This window comes from Epinephelus lanceolatus, chromosome 1 (genome assembly GCF_041903045.1).
Source record: "Epinephelus lanceolatus isolate andai-2023 chromosome 1, ASM4190304v1, whole genome shotgun sequence".
Taxonomy (NCBI): Eukaryota; Metazoa; Chordata; class Actinopteri; order Perciformes; family Serranidae; genus Epinephelus; species Epinephelus lanceolatus.
The window spans coordinates 50,175,198-50,196,092 of record NC_135734.1 but is presented as its reverse complement, the minus strand read 5'-3'; the positions used below and the strand labels follow the sequence as shown (position 1 = coordinate 50,196,092).

Genomic DNA, 20,895 nt, shown 5'->3' with positions numbered 1-20,895 from the left:
CTGCATAAACTAAAAGATCTCTGAATAAACTATATATGCATAAAACTATTCAGTTAAATGAATGATGTCTTATTTTCTTTAATATTTATGTCACATACAGGTACGCAATGATGAGTGTTGGATCACATGTGTGTTGATATTGTCTAATATCATGTCTCTATTTGATCATGTGACAAGACGAGACGATCGAGGAGCTAGTTTGGGCACAAAATCTGTCGAGACTGGCGAGCTGAGTGCATCTACAAGTCCAGCGAGCAGTCAGGCCTTTAAACATAAAAGCTGCAGTAAGAACAGACGAGAGAGAAACCAACAAGAGGAAAAAGTTTCCTAAATTAGATTCCTTTGGGTTTTTATATAAACAGTTGGCGGTGGTGTGTGTTTGTCCTTTATAACTAGTAACCAGCGTGCACTGGGGTCCTTAGAAACTACCTGATGAATCATGTTTATGTTAAAACTAACTGGTAACTTTAAGTTTAAAATAATGTAGTGGAGTAAAAAGTACAGTATTTACCTCTGAGGGTCCTGACACACCGAGCTGATGGTCGGCCGTCGACCAAAGTCGGCCTAGTTTTTGCAGTGTGTCCCGCACCCTCAGCACTTTGGCGATGGTGTCAATTGAGCATGTTGAATCGGTGGCGGAGCTTGTCGGTGAGAGAGATCACTCTGATTGGCTGTTCAGGTTTTATTTCCTCGCCCCTGTAGCGAGTGAATCTGCCTGTAGTGTAGTGGGCTAACCGGTGCTTCCTCCTCAGGCTCCACTTCACTCAGCTGCCCCACAGACCTGCTGCTTCTTCACACTTTAACCTGAATAACAAACCGGAGCTAGCTGGGAGCGGCTAGCGGAGCGTTGGCCGCAGCATGACCGGCGGGAAGCACAGCCAGTTAGCCTCCGCTAGTCTCTGAGCTAGCCCCGGCTCTCCGTTTGGATCCAACCGGAGCACCGAGGCCTGGTTTGTTATTCAGGTTAAAGTGGGAATAAGCAGCAGGTTTATCAGGCAGCTGAGTGAAGTGGAGCCTGAGGAGGAAACACCGGGACCGTCTGGATGTAATAGTCCGTGGAGGTGCTGTGGTGCTCGGCTGCACAGATAGGAAACCCCTCGGCTGACAGGATGTACCACTCTCTCACTCCGCTCTCTCTCACGCAGGCGCAGAACGTACGTGCTACTTGGCTGTCGGATGTAGTCCGTGTAGTGTGTTCAAATGCAACTGACACAGGGCGACGTGAGGCGACGTAGACGACGCAACAGTTGGCTTTTGTCGCCGCTAGTTCTTTGATGTTGGTTTGGTGTGTCCACACCTTGAGATGTCAGCTCCTGGTGTAGAAGTAGAGGGCAGCACAAAATGGAAATACTCAAGTAAAGTACAAGTAGTAAAACAAGTCGTACAAGTTCTTAGTTACATTGGACCACAGGTACAGACTGAAATGTCTCAACGTCAGCAGGGACAACAGAGAAGAAGAAGTGACCGTTTGACTCAGAGAGAAACAGAAACATAAAATGAACTTGTGAACACAGACACAGTTCCAGTGAGTCTGTAAGTCATCTGTTGGCTGTAATCTTCAAACAGACCTGCCCGAGTGAAGAGAAAAAGATAATTATGTTCTGTAATTAGGTTCAAACAGAGTCAAACCAATTACTGAGCCGATGAAATGTATTAATTTGAGCTCTGCGTTCAGACCGTAAGAAGTCATTAAGCGTCTGACAGCAGCTCAGAATCTCAGCTCTTAAGATTATGACAGAGAGCCTGGTTTTAATAAACCTCGCAGGAATACATGACATTCGGGAAAACAGCCTTTCATTCTCTTTCCTGCTGTTTTGATTAGATGTAATAGGAGTGCAATATGAACAGGAGAAGCAGTTGTTTTTGTTACTGTGATGGAGCGCTTCAGCTGGAAAATCCTTTATTTAAGAAATGATTCAAGTTCAGACCCTGCTCTCAGAGCGTTGTCACTCTTTGCTCCAAATTCTTTCATCATCTCTCAGAACCTAAGATTTCTATTTCCAACAAAATCCTATATTTACACAGTTTAGATCCAGTTTACGCTTCTCATTTCAAGTGTCTTGTATCAGACTCCAGTCCAGAAGGAGGTGGTCATTCACCTGGAGGTGTTTAGTAGTTTCCAAAAATGTCAGAAGAAGAAAAATTAGCCCAGATCACGGGCTTATTTATGCTCAGTGTTAGAGATGGAGACGGACAGAGCCTTCTGTCTCACTGAAACATTGCTGCATTTCCAGCTGAGACAGTTGCAGGAAAAGTTGTTGTTTCTCACAGAGACATTGAAACATTACTCCATTTCCAGCGGGGATAGTGGCATGAAAACAAGTGTTTTCTTTTGTTTTACCAAAACAGCTGTTTCCTGCCATGTTAGTGGCACAAAAAGGGGTTGTTTTTCAGAGAGCCTTCACTGCATTTCCTTTGGGACAGTGGCAGAAAAAGTGGTTGCTTTTACAGAGATATTGCTGCGTTTCCAGCGGAGATAGTGGCACAAAAAACAGTGTTTTTCTTTTTACCAAAACAGCTGTGTTTCCTGCTGAGACAGTGGCATAAAATGCAGTTGTTTTTACAGAAATTTCGCCGTGTTCCAGCTGGAATATTGCAAAGACAAGTGGTTGTTTTTTTTCAGTGAAGCATTACTGCATTTCCAGCAGAAATATTGGCACAAAAAGTAGTAGTAATGGCCTCTTCGTTTGCGAGGACAAGGAGGGCGCGCAATTCCTTGTCTCCCCAGTTGCTCATCTTTACAGTGTCTGTCAGGTTTGTGTTTCCCTCTTGCTACTAGCTGCTCGCTAATTCCTGCTATCAGCTGTTTCCTGTTTATCCACCGCCAGTGGCTCGCACGTGTGGCGTCATCAACAGCTCCTCCCACAAGTCATCAACAGCTCCTCCCATTGCGGAAGGCCGCCTCGTTCTGTTTAATCCAAAAGGATTCCACCAATATGTCTACCCTACGAGGCGGAAAATTGGACACCCCGGATCAACTCGCCAATCCGGCTCTGTGTGTCCAAACGCTCACAGCTTGCCGGCAAAACGGCCTGAAAATCTGGCAGTGTAAAAGGGGCTACACTCTCTGTAATGATAATCACATTTTTCTTTTTTTATTTTTGCCTAAACCAAACCACACGTTAACCTCAGCTATGTAACACATCCGTGATGGACGTGTTTCAGCCTTTGCTGTAGATCAATCTATTGACCAAAAAATTAATTTAGAAAGAAAAAGTTTGATTAATTGATAATGAAAATAGGTTTGGCTTTCTAAAATAACTATTCAGTTTTTTGTCATTCACGTCTCTCACAGATCATCAGCAGTTCCACTGATCAGAGATCAGATAATAGATATCACAGCTCTGTGCGTCTTCTGATCGTATGTGTTGAGACTGTCAGTCTGTTGTCTCCAGCTGCTTTAATGAGACACGTTACACCTTTTAACATTTGTTAACTGTCTGATCCACTAAAGACGTCTTAAGTGACTAATGATAGTAAGTACTGACAGGATCTTGTTCTCATTTATAGGCATCTGTGGCAGCAAACTAAGATTTCTTTTCTAAAGGCAGACACAACATCAGATACATCACGTGGCAGCCTGAGAGCTGAGAGACACAACACATGGCATACAAACAAGGTTACACAATTATATTGCTGAGAAAAGCACAGACCTGAGACTGAGATTAACAAAAAGAAAATTAAAAGAAGAAATGATTAGGTTGGAGAACAGCATGCAGAGGAGAGATGCAACAAACTCAGATTTACAACATTTCCATATATCTGCAGACATTTAATTTGAAAGTCAGCACAGTTTCCTGCTGTCAGTTGTGTTTTTGAGCATAAACATTCACACACGACCCGTCAGACTGTGGAGCGTATCCAGTCGGATATTTTCCTGTTCCTAATTCAACAGATTTGCTTGTTCTCGCAGCATATTTCCAAATCTTCCCTCAGCGGCACATTATTTATACATTCACAGATTATAAATTTAAAATCTCATTTTGTGTAAGTATGAACTTGCGAATTTGACTTGATGTGGCACTAAACAGTTTGCGGCTCTCTTCAGTAATCCCCGTCAGGCAGCGGCGTTTGAAGAAGTGGCTCAGGCTGGACTTGAGATTCACAAGCTGACAGTCGCTTCCATTTACCACAAATTCTTCTTTTGATGTGAGATTCATATTACACTGCTGATGAGTCAACAGCATCACACACTAACTTTGGCTCACTTTTCCGCTGCGTCTGATGCTGTGTCTTTGGTCTTTTCCGTCGTGTTTACACTGGGGAGGCTTTGTTCCGTTTCATACAGGAGCGTGATGTTGAGGGTTTTTTAGTAAACTGTGTTGTTTTCTTTTTTTACTTTTAACTGAATAAAACCAGTGAACGGCCTGTCAGCAGCACAAAGTGGGGCTTCTTTTCTTTTTTACCGCCTGATTTCTGCTGTGAAATAATCTTTTAAAAAGCTTTCTGAAAGTGATGATGTTTCTCTTTGTGGCATTTATCCTTTTGTCTTGGTTTATTTCCTTTCTTTCCCTCTTTTCCTCCCTCTGACTGCTTTTCCTCATCCCTCTCTCTGCATCAGTCTCCTCTTTTATATTTGCTTCTCATGGCTGACTCCGCTCTCTTATTCCTTCCCTCCGTCTCTCTCAAGGTAATGATTTGTTCCTGGTGGCGGTCCACGAGTTGGGTCACGCGTTGGGTTTGGAGCACTCCAATGATCCCAGTGCCATCATGGCTCCTTTCTACCAGTACATGGACACGCACAACTTCAAACTGCCTCTGGACGACCTGCAGGGCATCCAGAAAATCTACGGTGAGCACTTAGTTTATTTACTGATGATGTAAATGATGCATTAATCATTAAAGAGGACACTGTGTTGTTTTTTTGTGGATCTGCTGATCAAAAGTTTTTCAGTCCATCAAAGTGACGCTGATTTTGGTCAGAGAAGGGCACTGCTATGCTTCCATCCACTTGTTTTCATGCACACTCTCATTTTGCACCTTTTAATGAGTGGAAATGGCAGAAATTCAAAGATAAAAAATGCAGCTCAGCTCTCCAAATGTTTCCTGGTTGGACTCCAGCTGGGGGCAGATAAACACAGCACAGGGTGCAGGTGGATCAGAAGTGATATTACTATTATCCTCCTGAATATATTCACATAAAGCATGCACATTTTATGTTGCCATATTTCAAAGAGTTACTGAAAACTAAAATCATTTAAGTGGAACTTCACTCACAGACATCACTGATTGTATTTTGACATAATTTGGGGGAATGACGCTCCTGACTGCTCTTCGTTACTCCCCGAACGATTTACAACTCAGTGGCAACAACATCAACTAATGACTGTTGTCTTACAAATAAATCTTTGATGAACCGTCACTATCAGTGTTAACCTCTGAGACAAAGACATTGTGATTCCTGTGGCTGCTTCACAACCCTTTTTATACAGAGATCATGCGATACTGCTGCAGCACAGACTCTGCATTACACCAGCTTTGCTTTTTACACAGAACCCAACATTGTCAACATAATGCAGCCTCAGGGTTTGAGTTCAGCAGCCCAGTCACTAGAGGGAATAGTTGGCATGCGTTTCTGCAAAAGCATGAATACGTTCCATTTCCATGTTTATTGTGTATCGTATCAACATTTCTTAAGTGACGTAGCATATGAGGTAACTTTGTCACTGGGAGGTGGAGGGGTGGTAGATGGCAAGTCACCTGGGCAAGACGTCTGCTAAGCTACGGACCACCACTCGAGACCAACAACCAACAAAATTTGTCTGATATTGAGTCGTTTTTCCAGCAGCTCCACAGGCACCAAATGTGTTGTTTTTTGGAAACCCGTTGCTGTTTTTGCAGCAGCTTTTTAGGCTCCAAACGTGGTGTTTTGTAGCAACCTGTCACTGTTTTTGCAGCAGCTTTTTAGGCTCCAAACGTGATGTTTTGTAGTGACCTGTCACTGTTTTTGCAGCAGCTTTTTGGGCCCCAAACATGAGGTTTTGTAGCGACCTGTCACTGTTTTTGCAGCAGCTTTTTAGGCTCCAAACGTGAGGTTTTGTAGCGACCTGTCACTGTTTTTGCAGCAGCTTTTTAGGCTCCAAACGTGAGGTTTTGTAGCGACCTGTCACTGTTTTTGCAGCAGCTTTTTAGGCCCCAAACATGAGGTTTTGTAGCGACCTGTCACTGTTTTTGCAGCAGCTTTTTAGGCTCCAAACGTGATGTTTTGTAGCGACCTGTCACTGTTTTTGAAGCAGCTTTTTAGGCTCCAAACGTGATGTTTTGTAGCGACCTGTCACTGTTTTTGCAGCAACTTCTCAGGCTCCAAATGTGTTGTTTTGTGGAAACCTGTTGCTGGTTTTCCAGAGGCTTTTTGGGCCCCAAACATGGTGTTTTGCAGCGATCTGTCACTGTTTTTGCAGCAGCTTTTAAGGCCCCAAACATGGTGTTTTGTAGCAACTTGTCACTTTTTGCAGCAGCTTTTAAGGCTCCAAACGTGATGTTTTGTTGCAACCTGTCACTGTTTTTCCAGCAGCTTTTTGGGCCCCAAACATGGTGTTTTGCACTGATCTGTCACTGTTGTTGCAGCAGCTTTTTAGGCTGCAAACGTCTTGTTTGGTAGAGATCCACAGCCGTTTTTCCATCAGCTGTTTACGCTCCAAACATGATGCTTTGTGGAAACCCGTCATTGTTTTTCTGGAGACTTTTTAAGCCCCAAACATGAAGTTTTGTATCAACCTGTGACTGTTTTTCTAACAGCTTTTTAGACTATAAACATTCACTTGGAATAGTGCCACAAAGAGAGTTTATTTTTTAACGGAGAATCGCTACTGATCCTGTCGGGATTCTGCCCCCAAAAACAGGGTATTTTAAGCCACAATGATCTTAGCCAAGCGTTTTTTGTGCCTGAACCAAATGTTTACCACAACATTGTTGAAATGTGATGTTCCGTTGTTTGCAGAAACAGTGCCAACATTTTTTCTGGTGATTGGGTTGATTTTAGACAGCATTACAAGCATTCAAGAAGCAAAAGACATCTAACACAGCAGTGTCAGCAGCAACATATGTGTCTGACAGTGTTTTCTTAACAACAATATGGAAATAACAATCATTATCTGTCCCTTAAATATGGCGGCTGATCTCTCCCTCTGCTCGGAGAGTAGGGAGCTGCCGGATCTCATTGTCTCCCCAGTTTGCAGACATTGCTGCTAGCTGCTTTTTAAATCTTGCACACGTCACACATCCTCAAAACATCACACTCATCCCGTCCTGCCGGCTCACACACTTTATACAGTTTTGATTTGGCTCTGTCACTACCTTTGCTGATGTCTTACAAGCGGAACAACTCTGTCCCCGACTCTGTGATTGTACCTTTTATACTGAACAGTGAGGTGGAATAACAGTGCAACACACTTTTGATGTGAAGCGGCAGTTGTTGGGAAAAAAAGTTGAAAATGCTGAAAATGTTAGTATGATGAAAACTATATAGAGAGGAAACTACAAAAAATAAAAACACTGAAAGTCTATTGCAGAAGAAATGCAGACCATAAATAGCATCAACAATGGGGTCTGATGAAAAAAAAATGAAAATCTGAGGGATTAAACACTTTAAATCCAAGACTTGAAGTGAAGAAACACTCGACTTCACTTGAGCCCTGAAAGCAAAAACTTGCCAAAGCGAAAACAGCACACCTTGGATATTAATTATTCATCTTAAAGCCCAGAGTGTGGCTGAGTTATGGAGAGCTGTTGTCCAGCAGCCAACAGCAGAGCGCTGCACCGGGTGAAATATAGATGAATGTAAAGCAGGATGAGGCTGATAAACAACACGCAGCGCTCATCAGTGTTTGCCTGGAAAGAGAAAAAATTTAAAGAACAAAATGTGTGACTTTGTCTTTTCCCTTTGTGTTTACACCAGAGACACTTTGTTCCCTCTCAGAGAAGATGCCTCACATTTCAGCAAACTGTTTTTTTCCTTTAAGTGAACAAAGAACAGTGAAGGCCTGTCAGACGCAGCAGACACATTTCCTGACACGCTTCTATCTGCCCTGAAATAATCATGACAGCTTTCTGTTGTAATGTACTTTAACATGTATTTGGGAAACAAAGAAGCAGGATAAAGAAACTTAAAGTCACACATCTGCTGGGATCAGAAATAATGTATGAATGGAGAATATTTCCATCCAGATCACATTTAATGTTCCATTACTACTGTTTCACAAACGCCCAGTTAACCTACAGTATCTATAACATGCACTCAGATTGTTTTGCTCTTCAGTTACGTTGGTCTGGTTTCCTTAAAGCTTGAAAGCAGGAAGGTTATCTTTTTCCTTCAGGACAAAAAACAATCCTCACATTAAAGGTCATGATATTTGGAGTCAGTGTTGAAGGGAAACAGTGAGGTCTACAGTGTTTTTCCACTGCACTTGTGTTGAGCCGGTTATTGTATCTGCTGAGAGTTGATCCTATTCGCCTCGCCGCTCCGTCTCTCCAGCACCTGAAAATACCCACCATCTGCTCTCAGTGAGGGCTTTTACTTTAAAATGAGACCAGCTCAGACACCAAGAGAAAACACTGGCATTGTACGTTTCTGCAAACCATGAATTCTTCATATTAGTGGATTTCATTTGTATCATAAACGTTTCTAAACTGATGAAGTAGAGGAGCTGGTTCATTGGGAGGTGGAGGAGATGGTTCATTGGGAGGTGGAGGCGATGGTGGACGGTGGAGGTGTCTGCTAAGCTGCAGTCCACTGTTTGAGACCAACAAACAACAAAATGTGTTTTAGCAACTCACCAGTGTGTTTCCAGCTGCTTTTGAGCCACCAAATGTGGGTGTTTTGTAGCAACCAGTCACTGTTTCTCCAGCAGGGTTAGTGCTATGATAAGCAGTTGTTTTTAACTGAGACTGTTTTTGCTGGGATTGTTCCTGCAAAACCAGGTATTTTAAAACAGAACATGGTATTTCCTAACTATAATCAAGTGGTTTGTGCACCTTAACTGAACTACACAACAACCACAGGGTTGGTAACTCGTAACATATCTGTGGTTTGCAGAAATGTACAATACCAATGTTTTTTCTGGCATTTGAGTTGATGAGACTATTTTTGTGCAAGTGCACTAAATTTAGAGATGTACCGATACCACTTTTTCCTTCCAGATACCGATTCCGATCCCTGAACCTTAGGTATCTGCTGATACCGAGTACCGATCCGATACAGCGCGTAAAATAAAAATGGATGGGATATGAAGTAGAATGAATGCCATAAAACTTTTTTTATTATTATTATCCAGTGTTGACACAGATCAAGACACACGTTAAAGTGCAGCCACACAATTTGGTAAAAAAGACATTTTAAAGGCTACAGTAGAATGCTTTTTAAACGCCGCTCCGTTTCCGTTTCATTTGCCTGTAGCGTGCGTATGTGTAATGACGTGAGGCATTACGTGGTATCGGATTGGTCATAGGCTGTACTCGCTGATACCCGATACCGCATTTTAGGCAGTATCGGAGGCATTTCCAATACTGGTATCGGTACAACTCAAACTAAATTATGGAATTGACCCTTCGCTAAGTAGCAGCAGTAATAATGTGGCATCAGGCCGGCTCAGACCAGGGTCCGACAACACCACAGCTGTGCTCCATTGAGTCTAATGCAGTCGTTTCAGATTTGCTTCATGTTCGGGCTGGTTTTGTGGATTTGGAGCTAAATGTTGTGCCTGGGGCACGTCGTGTATTAATGATACTCGTTACCTGGAGAGGTTGGAAAAAGATATATTTTTTCCCTGTTCCAAAACCAAAATCAAACCCTAAAAAAAGTGTAGGGTTATCTAGCTAGCTACGGAAGATATAGCCTACTGAATGTATACACATGCTGCTTTTGCTTTTTGATGATTATAATAGTGACCAGACGTCCCAAAAAATTTGGGACAGTCCCAAAATCCACGTAGTTGTCCAGAATCCCGAATCCTGCCCTAATTGTCCCGAAAATGACACTAGAGCAGAGTCTGGAGGAGTTATTGCCTGATAAAACATTAAAAACTGATCATGGTGGTTGAGTCTTCCTGCAACTCCCGCCAGCTGCACATTGGCTGCAGCAGTTCCTACATGAATTATGGGTGTTATAGTTTTTAAATTGTGTACAGCAGTGGCGGTGAAGTAGATGACGAGAGCGCAGGCAGCCACGAGAAGGAGTGATTTGCACGTTGCAGTGCAGCCTGTTGTTCTAACTGTTCAAAACTGTTCTACAAACATGTTCTACAAACTGATAGGCCTGTAACGAATGTACCAGGCGTCTTTTATTCTGTTAGCTTTTATTTTTAATTGAGCTTAAAGGACAAGTGCATTTACATTGATCACTTCAATTAAATAAAACGAGTAATTCGAAAAGAGGAAAAAATTTTAAAAAATATTAATTAAATTAGGGAGCTGATCACAGATGTTTCTGTGTGTTTTTACACACAGAGACAATAATTTGCAGTCAGTCAAGCATTTCTCCAAAAATATGGTAATATTTCTTCAGGGAGTGCAGTTAGTTACAGTGATGGAACTTATAGAAACAATGACACAGTGACTCTTCCAGTAGCTTCCAGATACTGCATTATCTTAAAACCCACAGTCAGTATTTGAGCAAACAGAAATCAATCACCACACCAGAATAATTCTATTATTATGTGTGTTTTCTCACCAGGCATCCCCACTGCCATGCTGGAGCCCACTCGGCCGTTACCCACCTTACCTTCTCGACGGACACACTCCACCTCTGAACGCAAGCATGACCGTCACTCCCGTCCGGGGCGCCCACCCGGCGACCGGCCCGCACTGCCTGGAAACGGCAAACCCAACATCTGTGACGGCAACTTCAACACCGTGGCCTTCTTCAGACGGGAGATGTTTGTCTTCAAGGTGAGCAGCAGAAACATGGTGAATACACATGAGGTCAAAAAGACTCAGGAACAGATTTTTGGTGCGCTGCTGCTGCACGGTGGCCTTGCCTGGTTCGGTCTGCTGTTGGAAAGGATGGAGATTCGTGTTGACATGTTTCTGTGGAATGCATGCTGGAGGCTAAATAAATTGATTTATAGAGAGACTCCTTTTGATGAGTTGGTTCTGTTGACCCAGGAGAACTTGTTGGTATTTTACATCTAAGTTTCTGGTCCATTGTTTTGTTTGGTGGCGTAGTTTTCAGACTGCTTCTGATGGGACGCATTCTGCTCCAAACACTTATCGCATGTTGTCTGAGTGAGTGTCTTGTATTTTGTATTCATAATCACAAATACTGAATTCCCTAAACTTTCAGACTTGCAGAAGAATTCATGGCGCATGTTTCTGCTAAAGGTTGTGATGCAGACCCTCACGCTTCTTTTGGAGAACAGGACAGTGTTGTGTATGTAATTAAGCGGGTGTTAGCTGCAGCAGAGGGTGAGTCATACAGCCCTGAGTTGCTCTATAAAACAGGGTGACACTGGGGGATTCAGATAAAGCTTAACTAAACATTAAGTGGGGAGGATTCAGGGCCTAAGTGGCTGTGAGCACGGTAAGGTCGCTCTGCAGCTCAGGAGGTAACGGTTGCTCCGACACTGGCGGCGTTACGGGTTCAACTCCCATTGGAGCTAACCGTGCTCAAAATGTGTGGTCTCGTAGTGACGCACGGCTCTGCAGATGAGAGAATAAACCCAGCAGCATACAGTACCATCTAGTCTGTGATCATTAGCAGCAGGTATGTGCTCCCAGTATAGGTTTATTATGGACTCTGTCGAACAGAGAGACAAGTTTGAAATAGCATACATGTGTGTGTGTGTGTGTGCGTGCATGCGTGCGTGCGTGCGTGAGATAGAGAGAGGAAGTTACACACTGAGGAGCAGTGTAGAAGAGGAAGAAAAATCCATTTTGATGTCTCTGATTTTTAAACTGGATGTTAGAAAAGGTTACAAACCCGTCTAGCTCTCCGTCTGTTCGCCGTCCTGCCTGTCGATGTGCGTCTCTCTTCTCTATCTGCTCACCTGTCCATACCCGTCTCTTTCCTCTCTGGTGAATTCCTGACAAACTATTTCATTTCTCTATTCCCCTCTCTGTCTGTCTGTCTGTCTGTCCTCTGACCTTTCTTACCCTGGTTCCCTCTGTTTCACTTGTCTAGTGTGTCTGTATTTCTTTTCTAATCAACAAAAGTCTGGTGACAAATATTGTCTAAGTCAGGGCTGTTTAACTGCTTTTAGTAGACCTTCTTGAAGAGGTGGTCTCAGTCCGGTTCCAAAGGAACTCTGGTGCGGTTGGTTTGTGGTGAGAAGGTGTTCCGACCTGGATGTGAAGCAACTGCAGTCACATGACACATTGTTTGGGTTAAACATGAGCATGTTACAGTCCTGGAGGATTATTAATGTGCACCTCCTCCTGTACTGCCTTAATATGCACATTCAGCACATCCAATGCATCAAAACATTGTTTTCTAGTTGGAGCCGCGCCTCGTTTTCAAACTGTATGGTTTGACTAAAATGAACAATGACAGCAATATAGTCCACGATGAGCAGCGCTAAAATCAACCTGCGTAGTTGTCCCTCCATTGTGACATTAGAAAGTGTCACATTTATCTTGCAAGTGTACTCTTCTTCAACGTTTGCTTTACTTCCTGGATTTTTCACACATGGAAATTCTGACCAATCAAGAGCAGCTTTCTCACACAAGGCATTTGATCTGGTCCTCTTGTAAATGCTGCCGTGAGAACACCAACCAACTCTAGGCAATTATACAACTTTGGATGAACATGAGTCCCTGATTCAGACCAAAGGAGACCACTCTAGGGCTGACAGCAGCCTGAGATGTGATGCCCCGGTAGCCACTTGTAGTTTGGCATGTAAGTGTAAAAAAGGAACCCACATTTAGAGTTCTCAGCCTCAACCTCAGCCGGTCCAAAAAATCCAGCAGGTCAGACCAGGTTTGGGCTGTGTGTGGAAGAAAAATCGTAGTCAGTATTCATTTAAAATGTAAATTCAACATGTATTATACATGTCATATATACTGATAGATAGATGGATGGATTGATTGATTGATGTCCTCTTCCTTTGCTGTTGCTGTGGCCTGGTGGCTTTTGACCATGACTGGCCTAGTGAGACAGAGGGGGTGGGGTTAGGGAGCTGTCAGTGTCGCCCTGCAGGCAGGGAGAGAAGGAGAGGGAGCTGACAGGCTCTGTGCTGGGCTGTCTGTCCTTCCTCCAGGCTAGAGCAGGGAGCTTCTCTGGTGGGAGATACAGTGTGGAGAGTGAGAGAACTCTGCCCTCATTATGATCCAGTCTGTTTATTTCTAGACATTTTGAGAGGATAAGGCAAATGGACATTTAAGAAAACATAAAGCAGACTGTGAGAGTTGGAGAGTTGCCGCCCAGACTTCTTTAAGTACCTCACAAAAGACAATGTCCTGCACACATTTCATGACGAGATGGCGAGAGATGGTAAATAAGAATAAGACGAGCATGTGTTTAAGGTGATCAACTCAACATGAAAGATCAAACATGCTCCAGACACCACCTGTGCTACGTGTCTGCTGTGCATTATATTCACATATAAGATACTCTGAGTAAAACACAATGAAATGGCACGACAGAAGCAGACCATTGTTTTATCTGAGGTCACCTCAGACGTCAGCGCGTAGTGACTGTAGTGTAGGAAGATTAATAACAAAGTGCATCATTATAACAGAGAGGAGTCAGACTGGGAGAAATGAGCAGCTGCTATAGTTGCAGTGGGTCTAAATGAGATAAAGTCGGAGCTATTTTCGGCTCAGGTGTGCATCTATACTGCATATATACGTTTCATGTGGATCAGCTCTTTCAAACTGGGTCACTACCTGCTTAGTAGCGTGCAGGTGTGTAGGTTGGTGCGGAGGGTATAGTAAGAAGTTGTGACGATATATTTCAGGAATGTCTTTGCTCACCCTTACCTCCCACTGTCCAACGTAAGCTGTCTATTAAAACAGCATTCTACACAAAATTATTAATAGAAGTAAAAATGTCAGCAGGAAATTAGATATTTAAATAGTGCCGTTGTGACATCTTTAAAATATGTGGGCGTGTATCTTCTTACCACTAAAAGGAAAGCAAAGATCATTACATCAGTGCATAAACTGAAGCCTCACAGTTCAGATAACAGCCTGTTATTTAAGTTGCCTTCATGTCTGCCTGCAAGCCAGCACCTCACGAGAGCAGGAGCATGTTTTTTTTTAAATTTATGACAGCTTTTATAGTATCTTATAGTTTCAGCTCATTGCTTATCTGTCCCACAACTTAACTGCTCTGGTTCACTGTCACTGCTCACAGGGTTGTTTTCAGAGAAAAAGTTGGGTGTGGAAATAAGAAACTGTTCGCTAACAAATCTGCTGCACGAACATGTCGAACTTGTTGAGCTGAAAACAAGACGCTAAAAAAGAAAAGTTGTTGCAGGTTTAAGTCCGAACTAAAGCTTTACATTTCCACCCTCTCAGTACCAATTACAGACCAGACAACGAGTTCTCATCCCAACTTGTCAAAAATCGCTGTTCTGTCTGTAGACTTTCACGTCAGAATATGACGCTCTACGTATCCTCCTGTGTCTGTTGTTAACGTTCCGGGATGCCATGTCAAATTCCACCTCTTGCATGCATTGTGTCTTTTCAAAACACACTTCCACTCTACTTTTCAGCTCCTTATATTACATTGTTACCTGTGATGTTACAAACTGCTGCTGGCCGATGTGTTTCATAACCCTGGGAAAGGTGTCTTTGTGCATCTGTATCTTACGTGGATGTCCACTGACATAGCACGGGTATCTGACGACTTTGGTTGGTGGCTGCTGCGTCAACAACTGACGCCATCTAGTGCATGTTCTACCGCTGCAAACGGTGCCTTTGTGCGTCTGCATCTAACGCTCAGATCACTGACAAAGCAGCAGTATTTAAAGCGTTCGGAATAAGAACAGGCTGGACCACATTTATGATCCGAGTCACACACTTTTTCTCTTTACTTCGAGTATGTACTGCAGCTGCCCTTACAAATTGGGACATACTGCTTCATCATGACATTGCGCCTTGAACTTTGACCCTCTTGCTCATATCCATCGCAGTCCGCAGCTCAGACTTGTGAATGCAGCCAATCTTATCACTCAAGGTTCCAATACAACAGAACACCTCACCACACTCTCCAGATACAGAGGTCAACCCTGAGAGCTCTACTGTTGTTAACCTGCAGTTTTAAGCTTTAACTGCTCATGTCGTTGATTGTTAAATTGATTGGTTGATTTCTGAAAACCACGGATATGTTACATTTGCACATTATTAATGAGCAGATAGGTTGAAACAACACTGTGGTCAAGGTGTGGTTACGTTTAGGCACAAAACCACTTGGTTATGGTGAGGTAAAGATCATGTTTTGGCTTAAATGACCCAGTTTGGGGGCACAGTCCCAGCTGGAAACGCAGTGATGTCTTTTTGAAGCCTGAGGTTTGTCATTTCAACTGTCGCCATATTGTTTTTTTGGAGCCAAAACTTTGAGCCTTAAAGAATGTAAACGTGAGTTACATAAAAGTTCACGTCTTGTTCAGTTCTCATAAAGAGGGAATTTAGCCAGAGACCAAAACCATTTTCTGTACCAGGCTGTAAACATATTTATTACCTCCGCCAAGGAGGTTATGTTTTCGCCGGCGTTGGTCTGTTTGTCTGTTTGTTTGTTTGTTTGTTTGTTTGTTTGTTTGTCTGCAAAATAACTCAAAAATTTCTGAACGGATTTTGATGAAATTTTCAGGAAAGGTGGATAATGGGACAAGGAACAGATGATATGAATGATACAGATGAATTTTGGTGGTGATCGGATGAAGCAAAGTGGATAAAATAATAAATAAAGTCTATGGTCTGACAGCCTCAGCAGCAATTAAGACGGTGAAAATAGCGCCATCTGGTGGCCGAAAAGCACGTCTTGTTCTACTTGCTAAATATTGTTGGAATTCTAAAGTTGAAATTAGTGTTCTGTGTTGGAAAAAAGAAAGTGAAAAATACAAAAAAACATATTATATTCTGTGTTGGTACAAAATAAAAACGAAATAAATACACCACAGTGTCTCCATGGTGAAGACATATATAACCTAATAATGATAGTGATGCAGATAACCTAATTGTGATGCAGGCTGCAAAATCTGATGCAGGGGGGGAGGGAATATCACCTACTTGGCGGAGGTCTGCACTCTCTGAGTGCTTTTCTAGTTTTTGCTGTAAAGTTGGACATTTTAACATGGAGGTCTTTGGGGGCTTCTGGAGCCAGCCTCAAGTGGTCGTTCAAAGAACTGCAGATTTTGGCACTTTCAGCCCTGGAGGTTGCAGCTTGATTAAAGAAACAGCCACTTTTCATGGCAATATCCTCATTAAAAAAGTCCCACATTTGGTGGAAACACAGTGATTAATTGCTAAAAACAACCACATCTGTTGTTTGTTGGTCTCAAACAGTAGTCTGCAGCTTGACAGACGTCTCGCTAAGGTTATGTGCCATCCATCATTCCCTCCACCTCCTGGTAACAAAGTGAGCTCACATGTCACTTTAGAGATATTGATCAGTTTGAAACGTGCAAATGTAACATATTCATGGTTTGCAAAAATGTAAAATGCTGACATTTTCTTCTGGCAACTGGGCTGCAGTAGAACATCCTGGTATTTTTAATATACTGCATTTGACCTGCGGTTATTCCACAGGCTAGTTAATAACATCGGGCAGGAAATCCAAAGTGTGGGATCATTTTGAGAAGGTGAAGGACGAACCCAAGGTGATATGTAAACTCATCTTCATTGGTCGACTACAAACATGACGTATCATCTGAAACATGGAAGTAGCTACATGCCCATTAGCCCACAGCGTCATTAACAGGCGGCTCGCTCAGTGTGTGACGTGCACTTGGAGATAAAATATAGGCCTATATTAATGAAGGTTCATTAGTACGGTTTGTATTTCTCTGTAATGTAGCACAGTGTTAACAATGTTACTGATACTATTCTTTCTCACACCTTCAACTCAAACCACCAAAATATATCATTTCATCATTACATTCATATCAGAAACATGCAGGAGACTAGTCCACTGATGGACCCTGATGAGGACTGATGGTCCACTGATGGACCCTGATGAGGACTGATGGTCCACTGATGGACCCTGATGAGGACTGCTGGTCCACTGGTAAAATTCTTTCTCAGGGGCAGCCCTACTATTGAGACATACAAAATCGTTTTCGGCATACTAACTAATATGGTTGCATGGGTATTGGGACGCACAGATGGTTTCATGCCAGAATGCTGAGCTGAAGCTTAAGGAAACAGTTGACGATGACATCTGTTTGACGGACCAAAGCAAAACACGATCCTGTGTTTGTTTCCCGAAGCCCTCTGCTGCAGCCTCATGTAATAAGGGGGCTGCGTTTGTCTGTTTGGCAGACACTAATACGTCTTCTTAAGAGCCATTCGTTTAGTTTTCCAAACACTTCCTCTCAGAGTCAGATTGACGGTGCAGGACGTGTGTGGTAACACGCCGAACTGTGGCATCATGTGCTGAGGGAGTTTATGGCCCTGAAAGAAAAGCCTTTCTATAACTTCAAAAAATGCATCATCACCATCGATCACAAAAACAAGGCCGATTTTCTTTTCCCTTTAACTCTGAGACAGAAGCGTACTAGGACATAAAGAGCACTGAGAGCCAGTGGGCGTTTGAAAGGAGACACTCATTATGGGATGTTTCCTCGGTGAGAAACACTCATGGTTTCTTTTGCTGGATGTGAAGCATTGATTTTCTTTTTTTTCCTCTCTTTGGGTTCACACAGAAAAACATTAGCGGCCAGTGGATGATGTCAGATCATTTGAGATGGAGGGTGTGTATGTGTGTGTGTGTGTGTGTGTGTGTGTGTGTGTGGTGCTCAGTGGGGACTGTGCTTGGCTGTGTCCTAGATTCACCGAAGCCAAATGATAATGAGCTGAGATTGATGCTTGCCTTCTTCTCCTCCTCCTCTTCCTCCCTCTTTCCCCTCTCTGCTTCCTCCCCTTTTAACATCTCTTGGCTCCTGCATGCCTCTTCCTTTATTTCCTCCATACACCTTGCATCACCTCTCTTTTCTTATCTTTGTCTTCTGTTCCCGTCTGTTCGTCCGTCTGGTCGTTCCCTCTCACTCATTGTTTTCAGTCTTCTTTTTTCAAGTCGTCTTCTTTTATCTACCTCCATAATACCTCGGGTGAATTATGGGCTGGACGTTATTCATTTCACTGCAGCCGCGTCTGCAAGAGTTAGCATCTCTTTCTTTTCATAGAGATTTGGGGGAAATAAATTGCATGTGAAAAACTGCAAATACCATAAGGACTGAACCACGGTCAGTAAGGACAGTCCCTGATAGTTTCCAAAGAAAAGCAGAGGGGAACAGTCTGGTCCCAATTCTCCCCCTTGGCCCTACACCTAGTTTTAACGTGCCCTCGACTGAGTAGTGGCCCTTCAAAACGAAGCCACAGGGGTTAGTTTGAAATTTTAATTGAGGAAATGGGACACTACTTACTACGTCATTAGTAGTTTTTGGCTGAAACAGCTGAAATAGCATTAGTTGCTTTAAAGTGAATAAACAGTTGAAACATTTAGCTAAAAGTAACCAATTAAATAGCTATTGAATTAGCATTAGTTTGCTAAAATTAACTAATTAACTGTTGAAAGAGCATCAGTGAGCTAAAAGTAATGGATAACAGTTGAAACAGTTAGCTTACAGTAGGCTAGAAACAGAAAATTAGCTAAAAGTGATGAATGAACGGTTAGCTAAACGTAACTGATAAACAGGTGAAATAATATTAATTAGCCAAAAGTAATGGATAATGGTTGAGACAGTTAGCTTAAACTAATGAACTGTTAATGAACTGTTGAAATAGCATTAGTTAGCCAAAAGTAATGGCTAATGTTGAAATAGTTAGCTTAAAGTAACTGACAAACTGTTGAAATAACATTAGTTAACTATGTTTCCATCCAAAAGTGATTCAAATCATTGGGAAATGCGCATTAAAAGAAATATGAAGCCCGTGTGTTTCCGTTAAATGTACGGACTTTGGTGAAAACTACGAACTCCGAACTCATTGCACTCTATTTTGTGTGTGGTTGGGTCCACGACTGAAACGACTGCTGTCTTGTTTTTGGCCCATGAGTAAATTAACTTGACTATAACTGTCAGTTACATTTTAAGTATGTACATGGATGCAGCACTGTCAGGTTAGCGTTACTAGCTAACATTAGCAAACTTTACCTTCTATTTTCTACCTACTGGGTCAACTGTTACCAGGGGTCTGGTGAAACACTGTCAGGCTAATGTTACCAGCTAATGTAAGCTAACTTTAACTACAATATTCAACCCAGATAGCACACATACATCTGGCCGACGTCGGCCTGAGGACGACACATCGGCCCTGCATTTACAACGTCTGACAAGTGTCGGCCGCATGGGCGGATATCTTTAAATTTAATACTCTTTTGTCCCAGCTCATCAAAAGTCTCTGTTACGTCGGCTTTGGGTCGGCCCAGTGCCGTAGAATGTCTGCCCACATACGGAAGTCGCCGCAGAGGCGGGATTTCATCTCCGCGATGTTTGTTCGGAACTGAGCTCGCAGCACACAGCATCTCATCGCAGTTGGTTTCAGGTAAGCTAACTGGAATAAACTGGCAGAAAATAGCTTTGTTGTTTCTTCTCTGACCGTTAAAAGAGGTTCCTGGTGAGTGGCGAGGCACGACTGGGTGTATATAGCTTAGCACATGTCCCCACCAACTAACGTTATCTTTCGTTAGCTGTTAGCTAGTTTAGCGGTTTAGCTCATGTTATGCTAACAGGCTACAACTGTGGTGTTTTCATTTTATTTTCCCTAGTTGACGTTATCTGCTCATCTGGTTATCGTGAGCACTCGTTTTGGGTTAAAGTGGAAGTGCCCGGAGCTGCCACCCGTGGTCCCGCGGCCCCCCGGCCTGACCTCCGTGTGCTTAAGTGTCTGGGAGAGGAGCGGAGAGGAGCACGGAGGTCAGGCGGGGTGGGCCGACACTGTGTATCCCAGAACGGGTGCTGAAGTGTCGGTGAGACCAGCAGAGAGGAGCGCGGAGGTGAAATAGTGAAGTTTAAGGATGCCTTCAGTATGTTGTTAATGTGATTTTATGGGCAATTTATCAGTCGAGGTCTCCTCCTCTGCAAAGCAAACTGACCCGGTGGCTACAGGTAATAGAGCATTTTTGAAACCACAGTTTTTCCGAGATGAAGGACTGATTGTTGAGCTGCTGTTAACAGTTAACAGAGTTAACGGATCCCGTTATTTAACCGTTTCAACACTAAATTAAGCAGAGTGACGGACCCAAAGCCTTCAATCTGGCTAAAAGACAGCTGAAATGCTAAAAAAAAAATACAGTGGTGAAGTTGGGATTTGTTTCTTGAAGTTATGTGCTCATCGTCTTTTCTGTGTCTTGCAGGCTGCCAGGAGAAGCGGACTGGCCATCAGATACTGTTTGTGGAAATTTGAAAATAAAGTTTGTCAAATTGACTTTTGTCTCTTCATTATGCACACTTACACACGAAATAGGGTAACAGTCAGCTATTTTTGAATGTTAGCACTGATTTCTCACATTGAATGGTGAAATATTTGTAGTTTGAAAGGTCCGACCTAAATGAATAAAGGTCGTAGTTAACGAAGCATATGAATATTAATGAAGGAACGCCTACTGAGCGCAGCTTTTTATTGATCGTTTGAACGTCGCGTGGTGGTCATTTTCGATTAAAGGCTAACGTCTCAGCGACGTCTTGGCAATGAGCAAACGCTCTCCCTGCTACGTCTTAACGATCTAAACTTGATACATCGGGCCGACGTCGGCCAGATGTATGTGTGCTATCTGGGAACCTTCTAGGTCAGCTGTTCCCA

General features: G+C 42.9%; 1 protein-coding gene across 1 annotated transcript in view; it reads left to right on the top strand.

The window, feature by feature from the left end:
* The window catches only part of mmp24 (matrix metallopeptidase 24), a 109,645-nt gene that overhangs the window by 78,984 nt on the left and 9,766 nt on the right, over positions 1-20,895 (top strand). Inside the window, exons 6-7 of the mRNA XM_033625871.2 lie at positions 4,631-4,792; positions 10,670-10,884. Coding sequence (XP_033481762.2) covers positions 4,631-4,792; positions 10,670-10,884 — 377 coding nt within the window. The remainder of the gene's footprint in view (positions 1-4,630; positions 4,793-10,669; positions 10,885-20,895) is intronic.